Source organism: Amyelois transitella, chromosome 19 (assembly GCF_032362555.1).
Source record: "Amyelois transitella isolate CPQ chromosome 19, ilAmyTran1.1, whole genome shotgun sequence".
Classification (NCBI taxonomy): domain Eukaryota; kingdom Metazoa; phylum Arthropoda; class Insecta; order Lepidoptera; family Pyralidae; genus Amyelois; species Amyelois transitella.
Window position 1 is genome coordinate 8,279,475 of NC_083522.1, and position 21,702 is coordinate 8,301,176.

At 36.0% G+C, this 21,702-nt stretch overlaps 1 protein-coding gene across 1 annotated transcript; it reads left to right on the forward strand.

The window, feature by feature from the left end:
• Window positions 1–620: 620 nt before the first annotated feature.
• LOC106140332 (threonine--tRNA ligase 1, cytoplasmic) lies at window positions 621–20,730 on the forward strand. The gene is made up of 15 exons (XM_060949545.1): window positions 621–811; window positions 1,212–1,456; window positions 3,429–3,600; window positions 4,186–4,263; window positions 4,757–4,885; window positions 5,691–5,819; window positions 6,938–7,084; window positions 7,968–8,077; window positions 14,036–14,191; window positions 16,158–16,335; window positions 17,226–17,348; window positions 17,892–18,070; window positions 19,458–19,632; window positions 19,935–20,049; window positions 20,470–20,730. Exons 1-15 carry the CDS (start codon window positions 746–748, stop codon window positions 20,622–20,624), a joined length of 2,157 nt encoding a protein of 718 aa, XP_060805528.1. The 5' UTR covers window positions 621–745; the 3' UTR covers window positions 20,625–20,730.
• Window positions 20,731–21,702: the final 972 nt, after the last annotated feature.

A 21,702-nucleotide genomic window follows, 5' to 3' on the forward strand; every position in this document is an offset into this window, starting at 1 on the left:
GTCATATTGCACGGCCATGGACTTTTTCAACCGTCTCTCATCCATTTTTAGAGAAGGAATTTTAGGATCAAGACCAATTGCTAGATTTGAAACCATCATCCTAAGATCCGATAAAGCGTGACCATGCGAGTTCACATCGTCCTGTAATTTGTCCAACTTTTTTTCAAACAATTTGAAGGCACTCAAAACCTGCTGAAATGCTTCGATTGGTCGTGACTTTTGCATCATGATTGAAAAATTTTAAGCTTCACTATAATTTTAATAAATCAATGAGAATAGATTATTGCCGTTACCACATTTCTAATTTGGACTAGTATATTCAAAACGTTTTCAAAATAATATATATAATTCACACAGACATTTTGAATCGCCATACAAGGCGCGTAAAGAAAAAACAAATTTGTCAAAATGTTTCTTATAAATAAAGAATTTTGAATTGCATTAAATGAGGTTTTAATTCAATTCTAAACCAATTAATGCAAAGCACTCTGAAATGTTATAAAGTCTAACGAAGATTTCCTTGCTACAAAATTAAGTTGTTTGTCGATGATTGCTCGAAATGTTGTTGTCAATGTCACTGTCGAATTGAAGCTGTCAGTCAGTTTATTTTTTGTCAAAGTTTCACGAGCACGATGGGTGACACTGCCGCTGAAGAAATTCAGAAATTGAACATAAATGAAAAGGCAGGATATTAAATAATTTACTTAGTTATAAAACCGACTTATTACTTTGTGTTTTTCAAGTGATGTTAAAGTTATTCAACCTTCGCGGGCGCTGTGTTGTCCGCCTGAAGGATACCTATGCCACATGGGTTTGTAGGCCTGAATAATGTTTCGTCAGCAATGATATCATAAAAACTTTTAAGTTAAACTTAACTATCACTAATATTATATATGTTTATATTATATATGTTACATATGATAAATATTATTCTAGTGAAATTTGTTTCTATTAAACATGTAGATACTCATATAAGTTTATTCTTTAATAGTGATTTCTATGAATCTCTACTAATAAAACACTTTTATTAGCTTTTATAAAATGTTCTTACTTTTAGTAGAAGTCAAGATTTGTCTACTTTCTACATGATCAAAACATCTACTTCACAAAAAAGTTAATGTATCAAAAAAATAAAAAAGTTGTCTTTGTTATGTATCAAAGTTTTCTATGAAATCAGAAGGTAAATGTGCAATAAACACTTTTATTTTCAGTCTCAGAAGAAAGCCATGAAGGAGAAAAAGAAGAAAACTGAAGATTCTGGGGGTGTATCGGAGCTGAACCCTTGGCCTGAGTATATTCAGAAGAGGATTGATCTCTGGGATAAATATAAGGCCCAGTATGTGGAAGAACTGGCTTCGAAGCCAGATGTACACATTGTTGTGACTCTGCCTGATGGAAAGACAGTGGAAGCGAATGCTTGGAAGACTACTCCATATGATGTGGCTAAAGGAATAAGGTAAGCAATTTTCTTTTTGGTATACCACTAGGGGAAAAAAATCTTTTATATTGTAGGTTGGGGTAATAGGCATGGTCAGCACTTTACTTGGAAATACAGTGTAAACTCCATGTAACGTCACTCGATTTAACGACAAACTCTCTAAAGCGTCGAAATCAATTGGCTTTGGTTGGTTTAGCTTGTATTCCATAAATTGGGATTGCTTGCACGTGTAGATCGTGACTTATAAGTAGGAGTCATGGATTACCACGTTATCATATTTTTAGTTGCTCACAAACTTTAAAACTGTAAACATGGCTAGTAAAAGAAAATTGATTCTTTTTACACACATAACTATTAACACTAGACTGAAATAAACTTTTTCTTTTTCTAATTCTGATTTTTTTCCTCTCCATTTAACGACCACTCTCTATAATGCCATAAAATGCTCAGTCCCTTCAGTGTAGTTATATAGAGTTTACACTGTATGTAAGAAAGTTTTAAATGAACCCTGTACTGAATGTTTGAGGCTTCTAAATTAAGCAGATGAGCTAATTTTATTACTTACTTATACAAATATTAGGTCACATATACAGTTATAAAAGAAACCACTGAAAAAATTGAATTAAGACAATTTTTTAAAATTAAAACATATAAGCAAAGGCAGCATTTAAAGTACAATTTTGCTTTTAGCAAAGGCTATGAAGGCAATAACTGAGAGTGCATTCAATTTTGATGAGACACAATAAACATACACTTGTAAATTGTAAATATTTATATAACTGTACATATAACCAATTGCCTTATTTGTGCACACAAGTGAATTCTGGAGCAAATAGTAAGTATTTTTTAACAGCTGAGTGTATAAATGTTTTCTTTTAAATCAGTGCATAGCGTTGGTGAATAGTGATAAAGGTGTCTTACTTGAAAGCAAGTAGTCAACTGAAATGTAAGCACCCAAACCAAATTCTCTCTCACCCAATGTTTATGTGGTTGCCTGGAAGAGATTGCATAATGCCACCTTTTGTGCTTTATCTTAGTTTATAGGATAAGTATTTATGTTGTATTTTTTTGTAAAATAAAGGTTATTCACACATGCCGCCGGTTTTGTGCTGCCGGCATACTGACCACCTTGATATATGTATTATAAAGAATGCCTGTGCCGGGTATATGTGGATGTGCCATAAGCACGTTCTGAATTAGATAGCCTACTTTACTCTAAAGTTCTTTTAAGGTATATTCATTGAATGTTTAATTATTTTAAGGAAGACATTATGAGAAATCCATTTTAAGGCAACGGAATATGTAACAATGTGTAACATGGTAACAATGTGTAACATGGTAGGGGTCGTGGGAAGTGGAAAGATGTACCGACACCCCTGAGAAAGAAGCATGAATTTATGTGTGTAATAAGTATAAATGTATAACCATGACCCAGTTAGGTTGTCCTGATAATTAATATAGGGTCATGGTCATGTCTTGAATTATGTCATAGTTGAACCTCAAGTTCTTTCACAGAGTTTAACATGAATAAGACTATGATATTTTATAATTTCCATTAGATGGCTCAGATCAAGTGAAATTAAAAATCCTGTTGATTTCCATTCCGAGAATTGCTAGCAACCCTAGACCAAATAATAAAGAACCTGCATGCAAAATTTCAAAACCCAACAACAATGAAGAGAAAATAAATAGGTATAATTGCAGAGTCAATCAGTGTCCTCTTTTATAATCTAAGATGTGTTTTTTATTACTTTAGATCAAGTTAACTTTATTCACATACTTGTGCAAAACTGAAGGTGTAAAATTTAATTGTATTAAATACTTATAAAACAGATTAAATTTAGATAAACATATTGACTAAATGCTAACAGGATTGTGAAAAGTGAAACTGAAAATTTAAACATAGAGTTTAAAAATAATGGCTCCAAGCTTCTGTTGCATATTTGCTTTATATATATATTATCCTTTTTATCTATATTATCCTCTCCAGCCAAGGTCTAGCGGACTCCACCATCATTGCTCGGGTCAACAATGAGCTCTGGGACCTGGACCGGCCTCTGGAAGGAGACTGCAAGCTGGAGCTCCTCCGATGGGACAACACGGACGCCCAGGCTGTCTTCTGGCACTCCTCAGCACATATGCTTGGAGAGGCCTTAGAGAGGGTGGGGGTTTTTTTTATATTTATGTTTATATTTGCGATCAGTGCATCCACTTTTAGCAAATGTGTTTTAGGCTCTTGACATTAGAGTCTATCCCCCAGTGAGGATATCTACTTATTCCGATTTATATGATGTCTTTCCTCGGAGGGTGAGTTAGTATACTATTACTTTCCCCCCTGCAGTGAAAATCTATCAGTCTCCCACTATCATCGCTTTAGTCAACAATGAGTTGTGGAATCTAGATCAGACTTTGAAAGGGAATTGTGAGCTGGATCTCCTTGTGGGACAAAATGGATGTCCAGGCCGTCTTCTGGTATTCTTCAGCAAATATGCTTGGGAAGGTTTAGAGAGGAATCTTTCTTAATACAATTAAATCACTAGATTAAATTGCAACAGAAAGAGAATATCGCTCTTAAGAAGAAGATATATTAAATTTGGAAGTAATATAAAGAGTGGGACATAAGACCTTTTTATAGGAGACAAAATTAATCCCAACTCTTTCAAATGTCTATGCATTATAAATATCTTTCGCCTTCATACAATACTTTCAGTGCCTAGTTATAATTTTGATTTGAATACTATTTACAGGTTTACGGAGGATGCCTATGTTACGGACCTCCTATTGAAGAAGGATTCTACTATGACATGTACTATCCTGAGAAAGGGGTGAGTGGAAAAATTGTACATTTTATTTTCGTCATAAGCTCCTTTTTATACTTAAAACTGCAACGGAAGCAATTACTATTAGGACTAGAATTAGCGAATTTTAAATTATACATACATAAAAATCACGCCTCTTTCCCGGAGGGGTAAGCAGAGACTAATTTTAAACTATCTCGTTAATATTTACCGTATTACGGCCGTGCTCTAGAGTACGGACTCTATTAGCTTGTATTGTGACGGTAGTTAGCGTGTTAGCAACTTGACAGTGGAAGAACATTCTGCCGTGAAGACAGAGCAGTTCCTCGCCCGTTTTCAGTCGCTCGCCCACCACGGATCATTGTAACATGATTCGAAATGTCCAAAATAAATTAAATGTTAGGTATTTACGTTACGTGCGCGTTTAATATGTTTTATTATTTATACCTAAAATAGTCTTACTTATGTTTCTCTCCAAATAGCCGTACTGACTTGTAACGATTTTCTTTTTCTACCATAGATATCCTCGACTGACTTCCACGTGTTGGAAGGTCTGATAAAGAAGATAGCTAAAGAGAAGCAGCCGTTTGAACGGCTGGAGCTGACCAAGGAACAATTGCTGGAAATGTTTGACTACAATCCATTCAAGGTACGATTTCATCAAATGTTTTATTAGGGTTTTTTTAGGACCTGTAAGATCTCTGTGACCTTGGTAACAGTTGTACCTGATTCAGCTTGTATTATGGTTAATATATTGTCTTAATGCAGATGTTCTTATATTTTTCCTTACCATTACAGTACATTGGAAAGAATTTAATGTAATGCACATATTTTTGAACCGTACCCCTACACTTACTTGGAAGAAAGGAGTTACTGATGACTTCTGTGCATTTTAAACCTGGCTAATTTTAATACAAATACTCCTACAAGTCAATATTAATCACTTATTTGGCGACTTACACACACAACATTAAAGCAACTTGTTACATACATACATAAAATCACGCCTCTTTTTCGGAGGGGTAGGCAGAGACTACCTCTTTCCACTTGCCACGATCTCTGCATACTTCCTTCGCTTCATCCACATTCCTAACACTCTTCATGCAAGCTCGGCGGTTTCGGGTACTTTTGACCTGACCCTTTACCAGGACGTCCTTAATTTGATCAAGATACGTTCGTCTAGGTCTTCCCACTCCAACCTTTCCCTCCACACTCTCCTTGTATATCTGATTAGTTAACCTGCTTTCATTCATCCTCTCCACATGACCGAACCATCTGAACATACCCTTTTCTATTCCTGTAAATACATCTTCTTTCACATCACAACATTCCCTTATCACGCTGTTCCTTATCCGGTCACTCAATTTCACACCCATACATACATACATAAACAACTTGTTGATGAATAAATATTGAATTTATTTTTTGATATGATTGTTCATTTTAACTTTTAGGTCCGCATTTTGAATGAGAAAGTGAACACGCCGACCACAACTGTGTACAGATGTGGCCCACTGATAGACCTGTGCCGCGGACCGCATGTGAGACACACGGGCAAGGTCAAAGCTGTCAAAGTCACCAAGGTAACGGATAGCGGTTAACCATATAAATAATTATACGGCTTGTACAAAATGTCTTGCTCTCTTAGAATAGATTTATTTGAAAACACACCGACCACAACTGTGTACAGATGTGGCCCACTGATAGACCTGTGCCGCGGACCACACGTGAGACACACGGGCAAGGTCAAAGCTGTCAAAGTCACCAAGGTAACGGATAGCGGTTAACCATATAAATAATTATACGGCTTGTACAAAATGTCTTGACCTCTTAGTAGCATTTAAACCTTAATTTGGAAATTACATACATACATAAAATCACGCCTCTTTCCCGGAGGGGTAGGCAGAGACTACCTCTTTCCACTTGCCGCGATCTCTGCAAACTTCCTTCGCTTCATCCACATTTGGAAATTTTTGTATTAAATTAGATTTTGTGAGGTCAGGAAAACCATGGTGATATATAGCAGGTGCCATTAAAAATATCGGCCTAAGTTTCTGAGCAAGTTTTGTTGAGCATTGTGTAAAAGATAACATAAATACGTTTACTTACGTCTTTTACCCTTGCGGGGAAGACAGCGTCGACAGACTTAAAAGATAACATAAATACGTTTACTCACGTCTATAACCCTTGCGGGGAAGACAGAGCCGACAGACTTAAAAGATAACATAAATACGTTTACTCACGTCTATAACCGTTGCGGGGAAGACAGTCTTGTAAAGACTAGAAGGCCACGTTCAGCTGTTTGGCTTAATGATAGAATTGAGATTCAAATAGTGACAGGTTGCTAGCCCATCGTCTAAAAAGAGGAATGTCTTCCCAGCAGGCGTGATACAGACGTGATTATATAAAATATATGTTATGTTTATGTTATACTAGCTGTCCCGGCAAACGTTGTTTTGCCATATAAATAATTTTTAAGTAATTTCTAGTTAAAAAAAAAGTTAAGCGTGGACAACCCTTAACACTTAGGGGTATGAAAAATAGATGTTAGCTGATTCTCAGACTTACTGAATATGCATGCAAAATTTGGTTAAAATCGTTTCGGAGGAGTACGGAGACAAACATTGTGACACGAGAATTTTATATATAAGAAGATTATATCTCTTATATATGTTTATGTTACTATATCTTTCTTTAACAGAACTCCGCGACATACTGGGAAGGCAAAGCGGACGCTGAGAGTCTCCAGCGAGTGTACGGAGTGTCGTTCCCGGAGCCGAAGCAGCTCAAGGAGTGGGAGACCATACAGGAGGAGGCGGCCAAACGGGACCACAGGAAGATTGGCAAGGTATACCAATACATACATACATACATACATAAATACATACATACATACCGTTTGCCGTGTGGTTCCCGGCACCAATAGAAAAAAAGAATAGGACCACTCCATCTCTTTCCCATGGATGTCGTAAAAGGCGACTAAGGGGTAGGCTTATAAACTTGGGATTCTTCTTTCAGGCGATGGGCTAGCAACCTGTCACTATTATATTTGAATCTCAATTCTATCTTAAATCCAAACAGTTGAACGTGGCCTTCTAGTCTTTACAAGACTGTTGGCTCTATCTACCCCGCAAGGGATATAGACGTGATTATATGTATGTATATACATACATAAAATCACGCCTCTTTCCCGGAGGGGTAGGCAGAGACTACCTTTTTCCACTTGCCACGATCTCTGCACACTTCCTTTGCTTCATCCACATTCATAACTCTCTTCATGCAAGCTCGGCGGTTTCGGTTACTTTTGACCTGACCCTTTACCAGGACGTCCTTAATTTGATCAAGATACGTTCGTCTAGGTCTTCCCACTCCGACCTTTCCTTCCACACTCTCCTTGTATATCTGCTTGTATTCCAAATTCAAAAATTTTATTCAAAACTAGCTGTGCCCGCGACTTCGTCCGCGTGGAATAGTGATTTTGGGCATCATTGAAGACCTCAAGGGTGTATAATTTTCCCCGTTTTTTTTTTCACATTTTCCATTATCTCCTAATAGTTGCAGCATGATGAATTATAGCTTAAAGCCTTCCTCGATAAATGGTTTATTCAACACAAAAAGAAAAAGAGTGGTCCTATTATTTTTCCAATTACTGCCGAGAACCACACGGCACTATTCAATAAGTACAAACAGAGATAATATAACGTTAATTTTATGTTTTTATTCTGTTACAGGAACAAGAGTTATTCTTCTTTCACGAGTTGTCCCCCGGCTCCTGTTTCTTCCAGCCGCGCGGCGCTCACATTTACAACACGCTGGTCAACTTCCTGAGGGAACAGTACAGGTAGGTCAATGCCGTGCGGTTATCGCCACTTTAGAACATGACCACTGCATATCTTTACCATTGATGTAGTGAAAGGCGTCTAAGAGATAGGCTAATACACTCGGGATTCTACTTGTAGGCGATGGGCTGGCGACCTGTCACTATTTGAATCTAAATTCTATCATAAAACCATACGCCTGTATGTGGCCTGTCGGTTGTTTTTGTAAGATTATTGGCTCTGTCTACCCCGCAAGGGATATAGACGTCACTATATGCATGTATCTAAAGAATACGTTTTTAGAATCTATAAAAATATACTGTTTCTGTGGTATCCTGTCATCGATGGAGATAATTTAGTCCAAATAAAGTCTTTGGGCGACTAAGGGAAAGACTTACAAACTTGGGATTCTTTTTTTTTAGGCGATGGGCTAGCAACCTATTTCTATTTGAATCTCAACTCTATCATTAAGCCAAATAGCTGAACGTGGCTATTCAGTCTTTTCAAGCCTGTTGGCTCTGTCTACCCCGCAAGGTATATAGACGTGATAATGTGTATGTATGTATGTAAAGTATCTATTTGGACTAAATTTTAAACAAAAGTGTTGATTGTGAAAATAATTTAGTCCAAATAAAGTCTTTATTTGGACTTAAATTTTCTCCATTAACACTTATGCGACAACTCTATCATTAAGCCAAATCAAATCAAATCAAATCAAATCAAATCTATTTATTGTGGAGCACAGGTAAAAAGATAATATAATTATATAGAGTACCACTGAGTCCTGTCTTTACAGACGTACAATAATTAATTACATACATTTATATAAAATAAAGTCAACATAAAAATTTAAATTAAATTGAAAATGTCAGTACACGCATCAAAAATAAGAATTATATAAATTAAATCGAATTATTATGTCAAATTGTCTTGTAGAAAATCTTTAACACTGTAATAACATCTTTCTATTAAAAGCTGTTTAATTGTCTTTTTAAATGTCACTAAATCTTCGGTCTTATAACTATCTGGCAATTTATTAAAAATCTTAGGAGCCATCCCGATCACATTATTACTGATCAAAGATTTTTGATGTCCTCCAATAACCAACTTTTGCTGGTATTGAGGTCTCACACGATCTGGCCTCATTCTTATGTCCGCTATTTTTGTAAACAAGTGGGGATTAGATTTTACAAAAAGACAAACTTCTAATATATAAATACTGGGTAATGTTAACATTTTATGTGCTTTAAACATAGGCACACAGCTGTCTCTAGATTTCAGTCCACACATCGATCTGATACATCTTTTTTGGGCCTTGAAGACTTTGTTAACTTCTACCGCATTACCCCAAAATATTACACCATAGTTTAAATGAGGGGTGACTAAACCATGATAAGCCACCAATGCAGCTTCTAATTTAACTTTTTTAGATATCCTAAATAACGCATAAGCCGATTTGTTTAGTTTTTTACATACTTCTTCGATATGAGAAGACCATGATAATTGACTGTCAACAGTAAGGCCAAGGAACTTTGTCGTTTGAACTTCGTCAATATTTTGACTATTATATTGTATGTTAAGATTAGGTGGTATTTTTCTATTATAAAATTGCATAACTTTAGTTTTCATTAAATTAATTTTTAAATTATTAGTTTCTAACCATTGAATTATATCATTTATTGTATTATTTATGTCATATTCGTACTCCTTCGGGTCGTCACATTTAATAATTGCAGTGCTATCGTCTGCAAATAGTACCATTTTTTGCTGTACTTTTTGAGGTAAATCATTAATATAAATGAGAAACAGAAGCGGCCCAAGGACGCTTCCTTGAGGAACGCCGAACTTGTTTATTCTATATCCTGACAGATGATTGATTTCTTGCTTTTTTTTGGGACAAATACTGGTTATTTCCACGCATTGGCTTCTGTTATCTAAGTAAGATTTTATTAAATTTAATACATTTCCTCTGATGCCGTACGTATTTAATTTGTTCAATAGTCTATTGCGATTAACAAAGTCAAATGCTTGTGTCATATCGGTATACACTACGCATACAGGGTTCCTCTTATCCACATTTTTCATTACAATGTCCAGCATATCATATATCGCCATACTAATTGTCTTATTCTTTCTAAATCCCTTTTGTTCGTCACATAAAATTTTATATTTAGTCAAGTAATTGTAAATGGAGTCATATAAATATTTTTCAAAAATCTTTGTAAAAATTGTTCCAAGTGCCACTGGCCTAAAATTAGACATAATTTTTTTATCCCCTTTTTTATGTAGTGGTTTTATAATAGTTGGTTTAAGTTTATCAGGATAAATACCAGCAGAAATGCACATATTGATGAGAAAACATATATGTGGGGCAATATCTTCACAAACAGACTTAACCACTTTTGTGGAGATATCATCGTAACCTGTACTATTGGTGTTTTTTAGTGTTCTTACAATTTTTATTACTTCCTCAGTCATAATTGGCATTAAAAACATAGATTGTGGCTGAAATATTAGATCAACTTTATCATATAATTTATTCGAAGAGTTTTCAATTTTTTCAATAAAGTACGCATTAAAAGCCTCTGCTATTGATTTAGGATCTGATATTGAGTTATCATCGTGTTGAACTTCTGATATGTAGTCTTTTTTTTTATATTTATCATTTATTATTTGCCAAGTTGCTTTAGATTTATTTTGTGCGTTGTTGATGTAAAATGTATTTTGAGCCTTCTGTGTTAAATTGATTATGGTTTTAAATTTTTTTGAGTAATTTTTTAAATTAATTTTGGTCTGCCTAGATGGCGCTGTTCTATGTTTCCATAATAAACTTCTTTTTCTTCGACTGCAAATTTTTATTCCTTTTGAAATCCATCTCAATTTCTTCTTACTTTTAAATATTTTTATTTTAAGCGGAAAACAGAGATTGTAAATCATTTGAAAATTATCAAAGAAATGATTGAAAGCAGTGTTGGGATCATCTGTATTATAGATACCAGAAAAGGGAAAGTTTTTTATGTGGTTTTCAAAAAGTTTTAAATATTCAATCGACAAATCTCTTTTTTTAGCACGCCATTGACTTAATTTGTTGATTTTATCCATCGGTATCTCTATGATTTGAGCTGAATGGTCCGACAACGCGAATTCTATTACCTGATTTTTACATTTGAGTTGTAAGTTGTGGGCAAAATTATCTAAGCATGTTTGAGAACTCGGTCTAGTTACTTGTCTTATTTGTAATTTGAGATTATAACCCATTAGAAAATATTCAAATTCCTGGGCTAAATTCGTGTTTTTTAATACGTCAATATTGAAGTCTCCACACATAACAATTCTTTTATTACATTTTTTAAATAATGTTTTAAAAATTAAATCTAACCTATAATAAAAAGTCTCAAAATCCTTTGAAGTTGAAGGTCTGTATACACATAATACAAATAAATTACATTGAATTAATTCAACCGCACAGCACTCTACTATATCAGGCACAGATAGTTCCGCAACACAATTCAACTCATTGAAACTTACATCATTTTTTACTAAAATGCATGTTCCACCACGTTTAATATTTTTTCTGGAATAGATGGCCGCAGAACGATAATTTGGAATGTTCAATTCTTCTTCATCACCAGATTTTATGAAATGTTCAGATATACAAATAACATCTACATAAATTTTTTCATCGGCTAACTCTTCCAGATGTACTGACAAAAGATCTGACTTATTTATCAAACCCGCAATATTTTGATGTAAAATAGTCAAGTTTAAATTATTGTATTTATTTAGGAAAAAAATCAGAACTTGAAGCAGGGCTTACTTTATCCATAATATCATATTCGTCACTGTTTAAATTTTCATTATCAATTATATTCAAAATTAATTCCTGTAAGTCCCTAAATATTTGCTTAATACCATTATTATTAATAGTACCAGATCGTATGGAAAACATGTCATAATCATAGGAAAGATTCAAATTTGAATCAAGCAAATATGCGTAATTATGCGTATGAATATCTAGGTATAACAGATTGTTGAAACATTCAAGTCGCCAATTGAAAATCGTGGAGTTATTGTTACATACAAATGTCGGCAAACATAGTACAATATTAGTATGTGTTATTAATTGTAATTCTTCTCTTAAGTTTAACACTATATCAAAATAATTATTAGTTTTCTTGAAGTCTTCATCTCCAATAAAGATGACGCAGCAGTCTTTGTTAGTGTATTCTTTTAATTTATTATTTAAGTCTTCAATCATATTCTTGATTCCACAATTCGGCTTTAAATAATGACATATCCTGTAATTTCCAAAAGTACTTTCGGCAATGGACAGCATCTTGTTATTTTTATTAGTACTTATTAAGCATATTTTTGTTACACTCTTTGTATCACTTACGTCTGGTTTCTGAAGTTTTTGTTTACTTCTGTTATTATCTTCTTTTTCTATTTTATCTTCTGCTAAATTTGAAATCGATTTAGAAGGTAAAGATTTTTTCAGCTTTTTTGTCGATTGTTTTTTCGGAGATTTATGGTCATCTTTATCATTAATTAATTGAATACCTGTCTTCTTATTTTCGTTATCTTTATCACTAATTTTTTTAATTTTGTTATCTATCTTTTTATTTTCGTCATCTTTATCAATAAAATCATGATCTTGTCTATTTGCCAAATTTAATTTTGTAGGACTTTCTTGATAAAGCCTTTGGGAAAGTGTCGATTCTTGAAACCTTTTTTTACTTTTCTTTTTTACAGAAGCAGGAGATAAAACTTTTTCTGTACAAATTTTTTTATATGTTTCTATTACTTTTTGGCATCTATGTACTTCATTTTTTAATTTTATATTTTCCTCGTTCAAATTATCTATTTCATTGTTCGCTGAAAGTAATTTCGATTCAAGATTTTCAATCCGTTCCTGAATTTCAATCTGTGTAACACTGTTGTTAATAGATGTATTAGGTAGGCTCATTATCGTCGAATCTAACAAAGAAGAGTTATCAGAATCATTTAGTGAATTTGATATTTCTGGTCGCCTAAAAGTAATATTTTCTGAGTCCATTTATGTTTCTAAAGATATTCTTCTATTGGAACGGAACGTTTTGACTGGCAAATATGCAGGAACTCAAATTTAAAAAAGTAAATATTATTTGTTATTGTGTCAATGTCAACGTCATGTCATTCAATTGACGTATATATTTATGCCTGCCGGCTGTGACGAAAGTTTTGTGGGATGTGGTTTAAATGTTAAATTTGCTCTTATTGGCTGAATTTCGTAAAAACATACAAGTTAAATTCAAAATGTTTCAGTTGTTGGATTTTGGCAAAATTAAGATATCGTTTTGTGGTAAAATAGTTATGTTATTACGTTAGATTCAGTGTCATACCTTTGCCGCAGAAGGTTGAGGTTATAATTCTCAGCCTGTTTTCACTTAAAACTTGTAAATAGTGCACTAAATCTTCACTTTTATCAGGAGCAAACAATAACAGGTCTTACTCGCGTGACCACCGGAAGTACCTCTCCCCAAACTCTCCTCAACCAAATAGCTGAACGTGGCCATTCAGTCTTTTCAAGGCTTCGCTCTTCAGTTTTTTCGCTCTGTCTACCCCGCATGGGATATAGACGTGACCATATGTATGTATGTAAGTAAAGTCTCTATTTGGACTAAATTTAAAAGAAAAGTGTCGATTGTGAAAATAATTTAGTCCAAATAAAGTCTTTATTTGGACTTAAATTTTCTCCATTAACACTTATGCGATTAAATTTTTATCAATGACTAGCGACCCGCCCCGGCTTCGCACGGGTGCGAAATTCGGACAAAATTATACATGAAAACCTTCCTCTTGAATCACTCTACCCGTTACAAAAAACCGCATCAAAATCCGTTGCGTAATTTTAAAGATTTAAGCATACAGACAAACAGACTAAAATAGCGACTTTGTTTTATACTATGTAGTGATATGTCTCTCATGAACCCCCCCCCCAGGGTACGCGGCTTCCAGGAAGTGGTGACGCCCAACATGTACAACTCCAAATTGTGGCAAACGTCCGGCCACTGGGCGCACTACGCCGACAACATGTTCTCTTTCGACGTGGAGAAGGAAACGTTCGCATTGAAACCGATGAACTGTCCGGGCCATTGGTGAGTGTGAAGATTGTGTAAACATTTGTATGATCTCAGTGCGTGTTATATTTTTACAAACAGGATTCAAGGTGTGTTTCGACGTGGAGAAGGAAACGTTCGCATTGAAACCGATGAACTGTCCGGGCCATTGGTGAGTGTGAAGATTGTTCGTGCAATTTCTGTGTTATATTTTTACAAACAGGATTCAAGGTGTGCTTCGACGTGGAGAAGGAGACGTTCGCTTTGAAACCGATGAACTGTCCGGGCCATTGGTAAGTGTAAAGATTGTGTATGATATCTTAGTGTGTGTTATATTTTTACAAACAGGATTCAAGGTGTGTTTCGACGTGGAGAAGGAGACGTTCGCTTTGAAACCGATGAACTGTCCGGGCCATTGGTGAGTGTAAAGATTGTGTAAGTGTATGATATTAGTGCGTGTTATATTTTTACAAACAGGATTCAAGGTGTGTTTCGACGTGGAGAAGGAAACGTTCGCTTTGAAACCTATGAACTGTCCGGGCCATTGGTGAGTGTGAAGATTGTGTAAGTGTATGATATTAGTGCGTGTTATATTTTTACAAACAGGATTCAAGGTGTGTTTCGACGTGGAGAAGGAAACGTTCGCTTTGAAACCTATGAACTGTCCGGGCCATTGGTGAGTGTGAAGATTGTGTAAGTGTATGATATTAGTGCGTGTTATATTTTTACAAACAGGATTCAAGGTGTGTTTCGACGTGGAGAAGGAAACGTTCGCTTTGAAACCTATGAACTGTCCGGGCCATTGGTGAGTGTGAAGATTGTGTAAGTGTATGATATTAGTGCGTGTTATATTTTTACAAACAGGATTCAAGGTGTGTTTCGACGTGGAGAAGGAAACGTTCGCTTTGAAACCTATGAACTTTTTTTTTATTTTTTAGTAGGAAGACCAACAGCTACAAACATAATATAGTAGTAGAAATAAAACTAGTTAGCAAAGGATTCTGTGTTATATTTTTATAAACAGGATTCAAGGATTGATTACCAGTCTTTTTTATAATTAAAAATCAATACTTATATTATAAAGTGTAATTAAGGATTAATTATAATTAAGTGCCGTGTGGTTCCCGGCACCAATAAAAAAAAACGTACGGTATAGACGTGACTATATGTATATGTATGTACTTTTTTAAATAAAAAATCAATACTTATATTATAAAGTGTAATTAAGGATGAATTATAATTAAGGACGTCCTGGTAAAGGGTCAGGTCAAAAGTGCCCGAAACCGGCGAGCTTGCATGAATAGAGTTAGGTATGAATGTGGATGAAGCGAGGGAAGTATGCAGAGATCGTGGCAAGTGGAAAGAGGTAGTCTCTGCCTACCCCTCCGGGAAAAAGGCGTGATTTTATGTATGTATGTATGTATATTATAAAGCTGAAGAGTTTGTTTGTTTGAACGCGCTACTCTCAGGAACTACTACAGAGGAGAACTATACTTTTAAGAGGGAAACGGAATACGTACTCCATGCTCTTACTACAAATATGGTTGTGTTGTATTTAAAAAAAAAAAAAACTTATCTGTTGTTATACTCTCAAAAGATATTCATTTTTACTTTTACTCACATGACGAGAGAGATGTTGCTCTTTTATTGAATGCTAAATAAATGTCGGTCGGTTGATTCACTCATCTTTGCGTGTGCCCAGTTGCACCCTCCGCTACAATGTATGCACCACCATACATACATAATGGTCACGTCTATATTTCTTGGGGGGTAGACAGAGCCAACAGTTTTGAAAAGACTGAATGGCCATGTTCAGCACACCACATCGTTGCATCACTATCTTAAAGTTTTTTCTGTTTGGTCAGCTGGTTGACTGGTAGAGAATGCCAAACGGCGTTAAGTCCGCCTTTAGTACATTTTTTTTTGTGCAATAAAGTTTTAAATAAATAAATGTTTCTAAGGTCCGCTATTAGATGTTGATAATAACTAAGTAATATTTTACCAGCATAATGTTCGACAACCGCATTCGATCATGGCGCGAGTTGCCCCTGCGCATGGCGGACTTCGGCGTTTTGCATCGCAACGAGCTGAGCGGCGCGCTCACCGGCCTCACGCGCGTGCGCCGCTTCCAGCAGGACGACGCGCATATATTCTGCGCACCCCAACATATCGAGCAGGAAATGGTGAGTTTTATTGCGAGATTCAGTCAATTTTGACAATTTGTGGTAATAATAAAGTAGGTATCAGTTAGGCGGTTTTTTGACCGGTCTGACTCGCGTAAGGCGGTTCCATAAAGACGACGCGCATATATTCTGTGTGCCTCAACATATCGAGCAGGAATTAGTCAGTATTGGTTACTTTTGTAAATAGTTAAAGGAGATTTGAATGCTTTGTAATTGTGATTTTATGTTATGTGGACTGATTGCGTATGGAAGTTCTCATTCGCAATTTGAATTTTTACACCCATACATAACATAACATAAAATCACGCCTTTTTCCCGGAAGGTTAGGCAGAGACTACATCTTTCCACATGCCACGAAATTCTGCATACTTCCTTCGCTTCGTCCACATTCATAACTCTCTTCATGCAAGCTCAGCGGTTTCGGGTACTCTTGACCTGACCCTTTACCAGGACGTCCTTAATTTGATCAAGATACGTTCGTCTAGGCCTTCACACCCTTTCCCTCCACACTCTTTTAATATCTGCTTAGTCAACCTGCTTACCATACGAGTATACTAAATTAAAATTTTGCCGTGTGGCTCCCGGCACCAATACAAAAAAAGAATAGGACCACTCCATCTCTTTCTCATGGATGTCGTAAAAGGCGACTAAGGGATAGGCTTACAAACTAGGGATTCTTTTTTAGGCGATGGGCTAGCAACCTGTCACTAGTTGAATCTCAATTCTATCGTTAAGCAAAATAGCTGAACGTGGCCATTCAGTCTTTTCAAGACTGTTGGCTCTGTCTACCCCGCAAGGGATATAGACGTGACCATATGTATGTATGTATGTAAATCAAAATTTCATTTATTAATTGTTTATTGACAAATGAGTTTATTGTTCGTCCTCAGATCGGTTGCCTTGAGTTTTTGGAGCACGTGTACTCGACATTCGGCTTCACGTTCCAGCTGAAGTTGTCCACCAGACCCGAGAAGTACCTCGGAGACCTCGCCACTTGGAACCAGGCGGAGAAGGTAAATAGAACAGATATTATATTAATCATTCTTGATATCAAGTATCAAGACTGATTAACCCGCATCTGCCGCGGGAAATCAATTATTCGAGCGAGGTAGGAGTATTTCCAAACTTATAGTGCCGTGTGGTACCCGGCACCAATAAAAAAATGAATAGGTCCCCTCAATCTCGTTTCCATGGATGTCGTAAAAGACGATTAAGGGATAGGCTTATAAACTTGGGATTCTTCTATTAGGCGATGGACTAGCAACCTGTCACTATTTGAATCTCAATTCTATCATCGAGCCAAAAAGCTGAATGTGGCCTATCAGTCTCTTCAAGACTGTTGGCTCTTTCTATCCCACAAGTGATGTGCCCGTGATTATATGTACGTATGTAAATTCCCTTTTGAAAGTCCCGTCGACCCTACTTACCAAATTTTGAAAAGTTGCCATTTCGCCCGCTGGCTAGTTTTTTTGTGGGCGAGATGTTCCCTAATTTCTCTGAAACGCTGGTTTTTCAAGCGTTTATGAGAATTATAAACTGATTTTCTTACATTCCAGGCTTTGGAAGACTCGCTCAACCGCTTCGGCAAGCCGTGGCAGCTGAATCCAGCAGATGGCGCTTTCTACGGCCCCAAAATAGACATCACCATACAAGACGCTTTGAGGAGGTCACACCAGTGTGCCACCATACAACTGGACTTCCAACTGCCCGAGAGATTCAACCTTAGCTATGTCAGGTATGTTTGTTTGTATGCAGTTTACACATATATAATAAAATATGAATTAAGTTATAATAATAATCATTTAACTACGAAATCTAACAAATCAAACCTTAATACTAATTATTTACAAGGTAATTTTAAAAACGAAAAGCATAACTTAAAATGTGCCGTGTGGTTTCCGGCAACAATACAAAAAAGAATAGGACCACTCCATCTCTTTCCAATGGATGTCGTAAAAGGGACTAAGGGATAGGCTTACAAACTTGGGATTCTCATATGTATGTATGTATATCTTAAAATAAATATGGCTTACAAGGCTAATTAATACGTTCTTAATTTCCTACACAATGTCTGTACCATACCATGCGCTAGAGAAAAGTGAAGTCAAATCATCTTCGTATTGGTCTCATCGTAGAAGTGGTCTTTATTATAGGAAATCCTTAATTAATAGCCGGAACTCTCTTTGTATTTTTCTTATCAGACCGGCTCGTACGCAGTTAACAACATGACCTTGACCGATGATAGGTACGGATGTGAGATTCCCTACGATTGGTAGTTCCCTATGGTTCCAATGTTGCCACGTTTACTAAGAGGTTGCCAGGATTTAAAAGTATATATATATATATATATATATATATATATATATATATATATATATATATATATATATTTTTTTTTTTTTTTTCTCTTCTTTTTCCTTCCTGATAACAATATAATATCATCATATTATTATATTTTATGTTATATGGTTGTTGCGGCCGTTCAATCTTCATAGACAGACAGACATACTCTTTGACTTGACATTTAAGAATATAACTGACTGACAGATGAGTAAAAGACTACTATTGATTGAACGAAGATCTGAAAATCCGGTGTTTTTATTGTGATTTGACCGACCCCCCAGACCCTCGACCCGTTAATACATACATAAATACATATGGTCACGTCGATATCCCTTGCGGGGTAGACAGAGCCAACAGTCTTGAATATACTGAATGGCCACGTTCAGCTGTTTGGCTTAATGATAGAATTTAAATTCAAATAGTGACAGGTTGCTAGCCCATCGCCTAAAAAAGAACCCCAAGTTTGTAAGCCCATCCCCTGGTCTCCTTTTACGACATCCATGGGAAAGAGATGCAGTGGTCCTATTCTTTTTTGTATTGGTCACACGGCACATATTACATTTTATTTAATATGGTTACATATTATTATATTTTATTTAATATGGTTGTTGCGGCCGTTCAGTCTTTATGGACAGACAGACAGACATACTCTCTGACTTGACATTTAAGTATATTACTAACTGACAGACAGATGATTAAAAAGTTACTACTTATTGAAAATGGATCTGACCCACCCACCAGACCCTCGGCCCGTTCAATAGCAACATTAACTTTGACAGTGAGAGCGGCGAGAAGAAGCGTCCAGTGATAATCCACCGTGCTATCCTCGGCTCCGTGGAGCGCATGGTGGCCATCCTGGCCGAGTCGTACGCGGGCCGCTGGCCGCTGTGGCTCAGCCCGCGGCAGCTCTGCGTGGTGCCCGTCGGGCCCGCCTTCGACCACTACGCCGTGCAGGTGAGAAACCATGAGAAACTTAATTCAAAATCAATTTGTGCCGTGTGGTTCCCGGCACAAATACAAAAAAGAATTGAACCCACTTCATCTCGTTCCCATGGATGTCGTAAAAGGCGATAAAGGGATAGGCCTATATACTTGAGATTCCTCTTTTAGACGATGGGCTAGCAACCTGTCACTATTTGAATCTCAATTCAATCATTATACCAAACCGCTGAACGTGGCCTTTCGCTCTGTTAGCTCTGCCTACCCCACACGGGATATAGACGTGACTAAATGTGTATTTTTTAAATTTAATCCAGGTGAATAAGCAGCTCTTCGAAGCTGGCTTCATGTCGGAGGTGGACACCGACGCGGGAGACACCCTCAACAAGAAAGTCAGGAACGCTCAGCTTGCACAGTTCAACTTTATATTGGGTTAGTGTAAAATCATCTATTTTATTGCATATAAAATTAGTGTATAAATGTTTAAATATTCATTGAACACTACCTTTTGCATGGGACTTTGCCCTCGTGGAAATTTCCAGACAAAAGTAGGCTATATTACTCATTTCACAGATATTGAGTTTTAATTCCGCAGACGCACTGAAAGAAAATATCTGCCTTGATAGCTTTTTGTTAGCTAGACTTCTCACTTGTTTGGTATTTTACTAAAGGAGACGATAAAAATATAGCTCTCTCTCTCACACTGCCACTCAAGGGTCCACTAAATTAATTTAAATAGTACTGTAAATCGTAAAAATGATAAATACAATGGGTTAGGTTTATATTTAATAAGTATCAATTTTGGTCCTTCGAGCCGGATTAATATAATAACTTCATAACTCTTATTTCCAGTGGTGGGCGAACGTGAGAAACAATCTGGGACAGTCAACGTGCGCACTCGGGACAACAAGGTGCACGGCGAGATGTCAGTACAGGGCCTCATCGACCATCTGAAACAACTGGTTAAAGACAAAACCTTGTCTGATGACTGCAACCTCTTAAAATAGGGTTAACTTTAAAACTTTAGGAAACTTTTAAGTCTCACTCTGACACTCTTTTACACTGGGGCAGCGTGACACATGTCGCATATTATCAATGATACCTCGTGAAAAGTAGCTACTTTTTGCGAAAACGATAGAATACACGCGAAGAAAAATTATGTTTTATCTTAGAACTAGCTTAGAAGGGAAGATTTTAATCAGTTTGCCGTCATAAGTATTTATTATTTTTATTTTTCACTGCCTTCCCCTCCGGGAAAGAGGGCGCGATTTTATGTAAGTCATTAAGTAATTTTTCGGTCAATGATGGTTCAGTAATATAGATATGTATACCGTTGTACTTCGATTTTATGGAACAACTAGAGCGCCCGGGTATGGAAAATTTCATTATCTTCAGATTCCGCGAGTATTGTCAAAAACTCTTTTTTTCTTCTAGGACATATCCGAGGTACAATTTACCTTTCTGCCAAAAATCATCTTTATAGGCTCAGTAGTTTTCGAGATTTCGTGATCTGTGAGCGTTTTTTTGCTTTTCACTTCACTACATAGTATAAAACAAAGTCGCCCATTTTGTCTGTAGTCCCTTCGTATGCATAAAACTTTAAAACTACGCAACGGATTTTGATGCGGTTTTCACTAATAGAAAGAGTATTTTCTCCGACAGGTTTTTATATATAATTGAAATACATTGAAACTATATTAGCTGAGTTATAGCGATTTATGTCCAAGAAGTCAGAAAAAAAATCTAATTGAAGATTGCATTTGTGCGTGCGCCGCTTATACCGTTGGATACAAGTAACAACAATGTATAGCAAAAACATTGGTCTTTATTAGTTCTACAAAAAAGTCCGCGATGACATATATCCAGCTTTTTTATTTAAGTCACAAAAACTACTTTTCTGTATTAAAAAAACATTTAATTCGTTGGGTGATGTTTAACTGGTGATATAACCAATAATACATATATCCTTATCAAAATAAGTAAGTTCATCATCACGAGCATTTAATTTAGATTATTTTTGCAGTTTACAGTGTGTTATTTAGACATATCCCTAACATCCCTAACATTTAAATATTTTAAACGCGG

Bases quoted from the DNA above. Each gene is read 5' to 3' on its own strand.
- LOC106140332 (XM_060949545.1), top strand. From the start codon at position 746: ATGTTAAAGTTATTCAACCTTCGCGGGCGCTGTGTTGTCCGCCTGAAG. The intron at 4,264-4,756 runs GTGAGTGGAAAA...TTTCTACCATAG, and splicing joins TGTACTATCCTGAGAAAGGG to ATATCCTCGACTGACTTCCA. The intron at 7,085-7,967 runs GTATACCAATAC...ATTCTGTTACAG, and splicing joins ACCACAGGAAGATTGGCAAG to GAACAAGAGTTATTCTTCTT.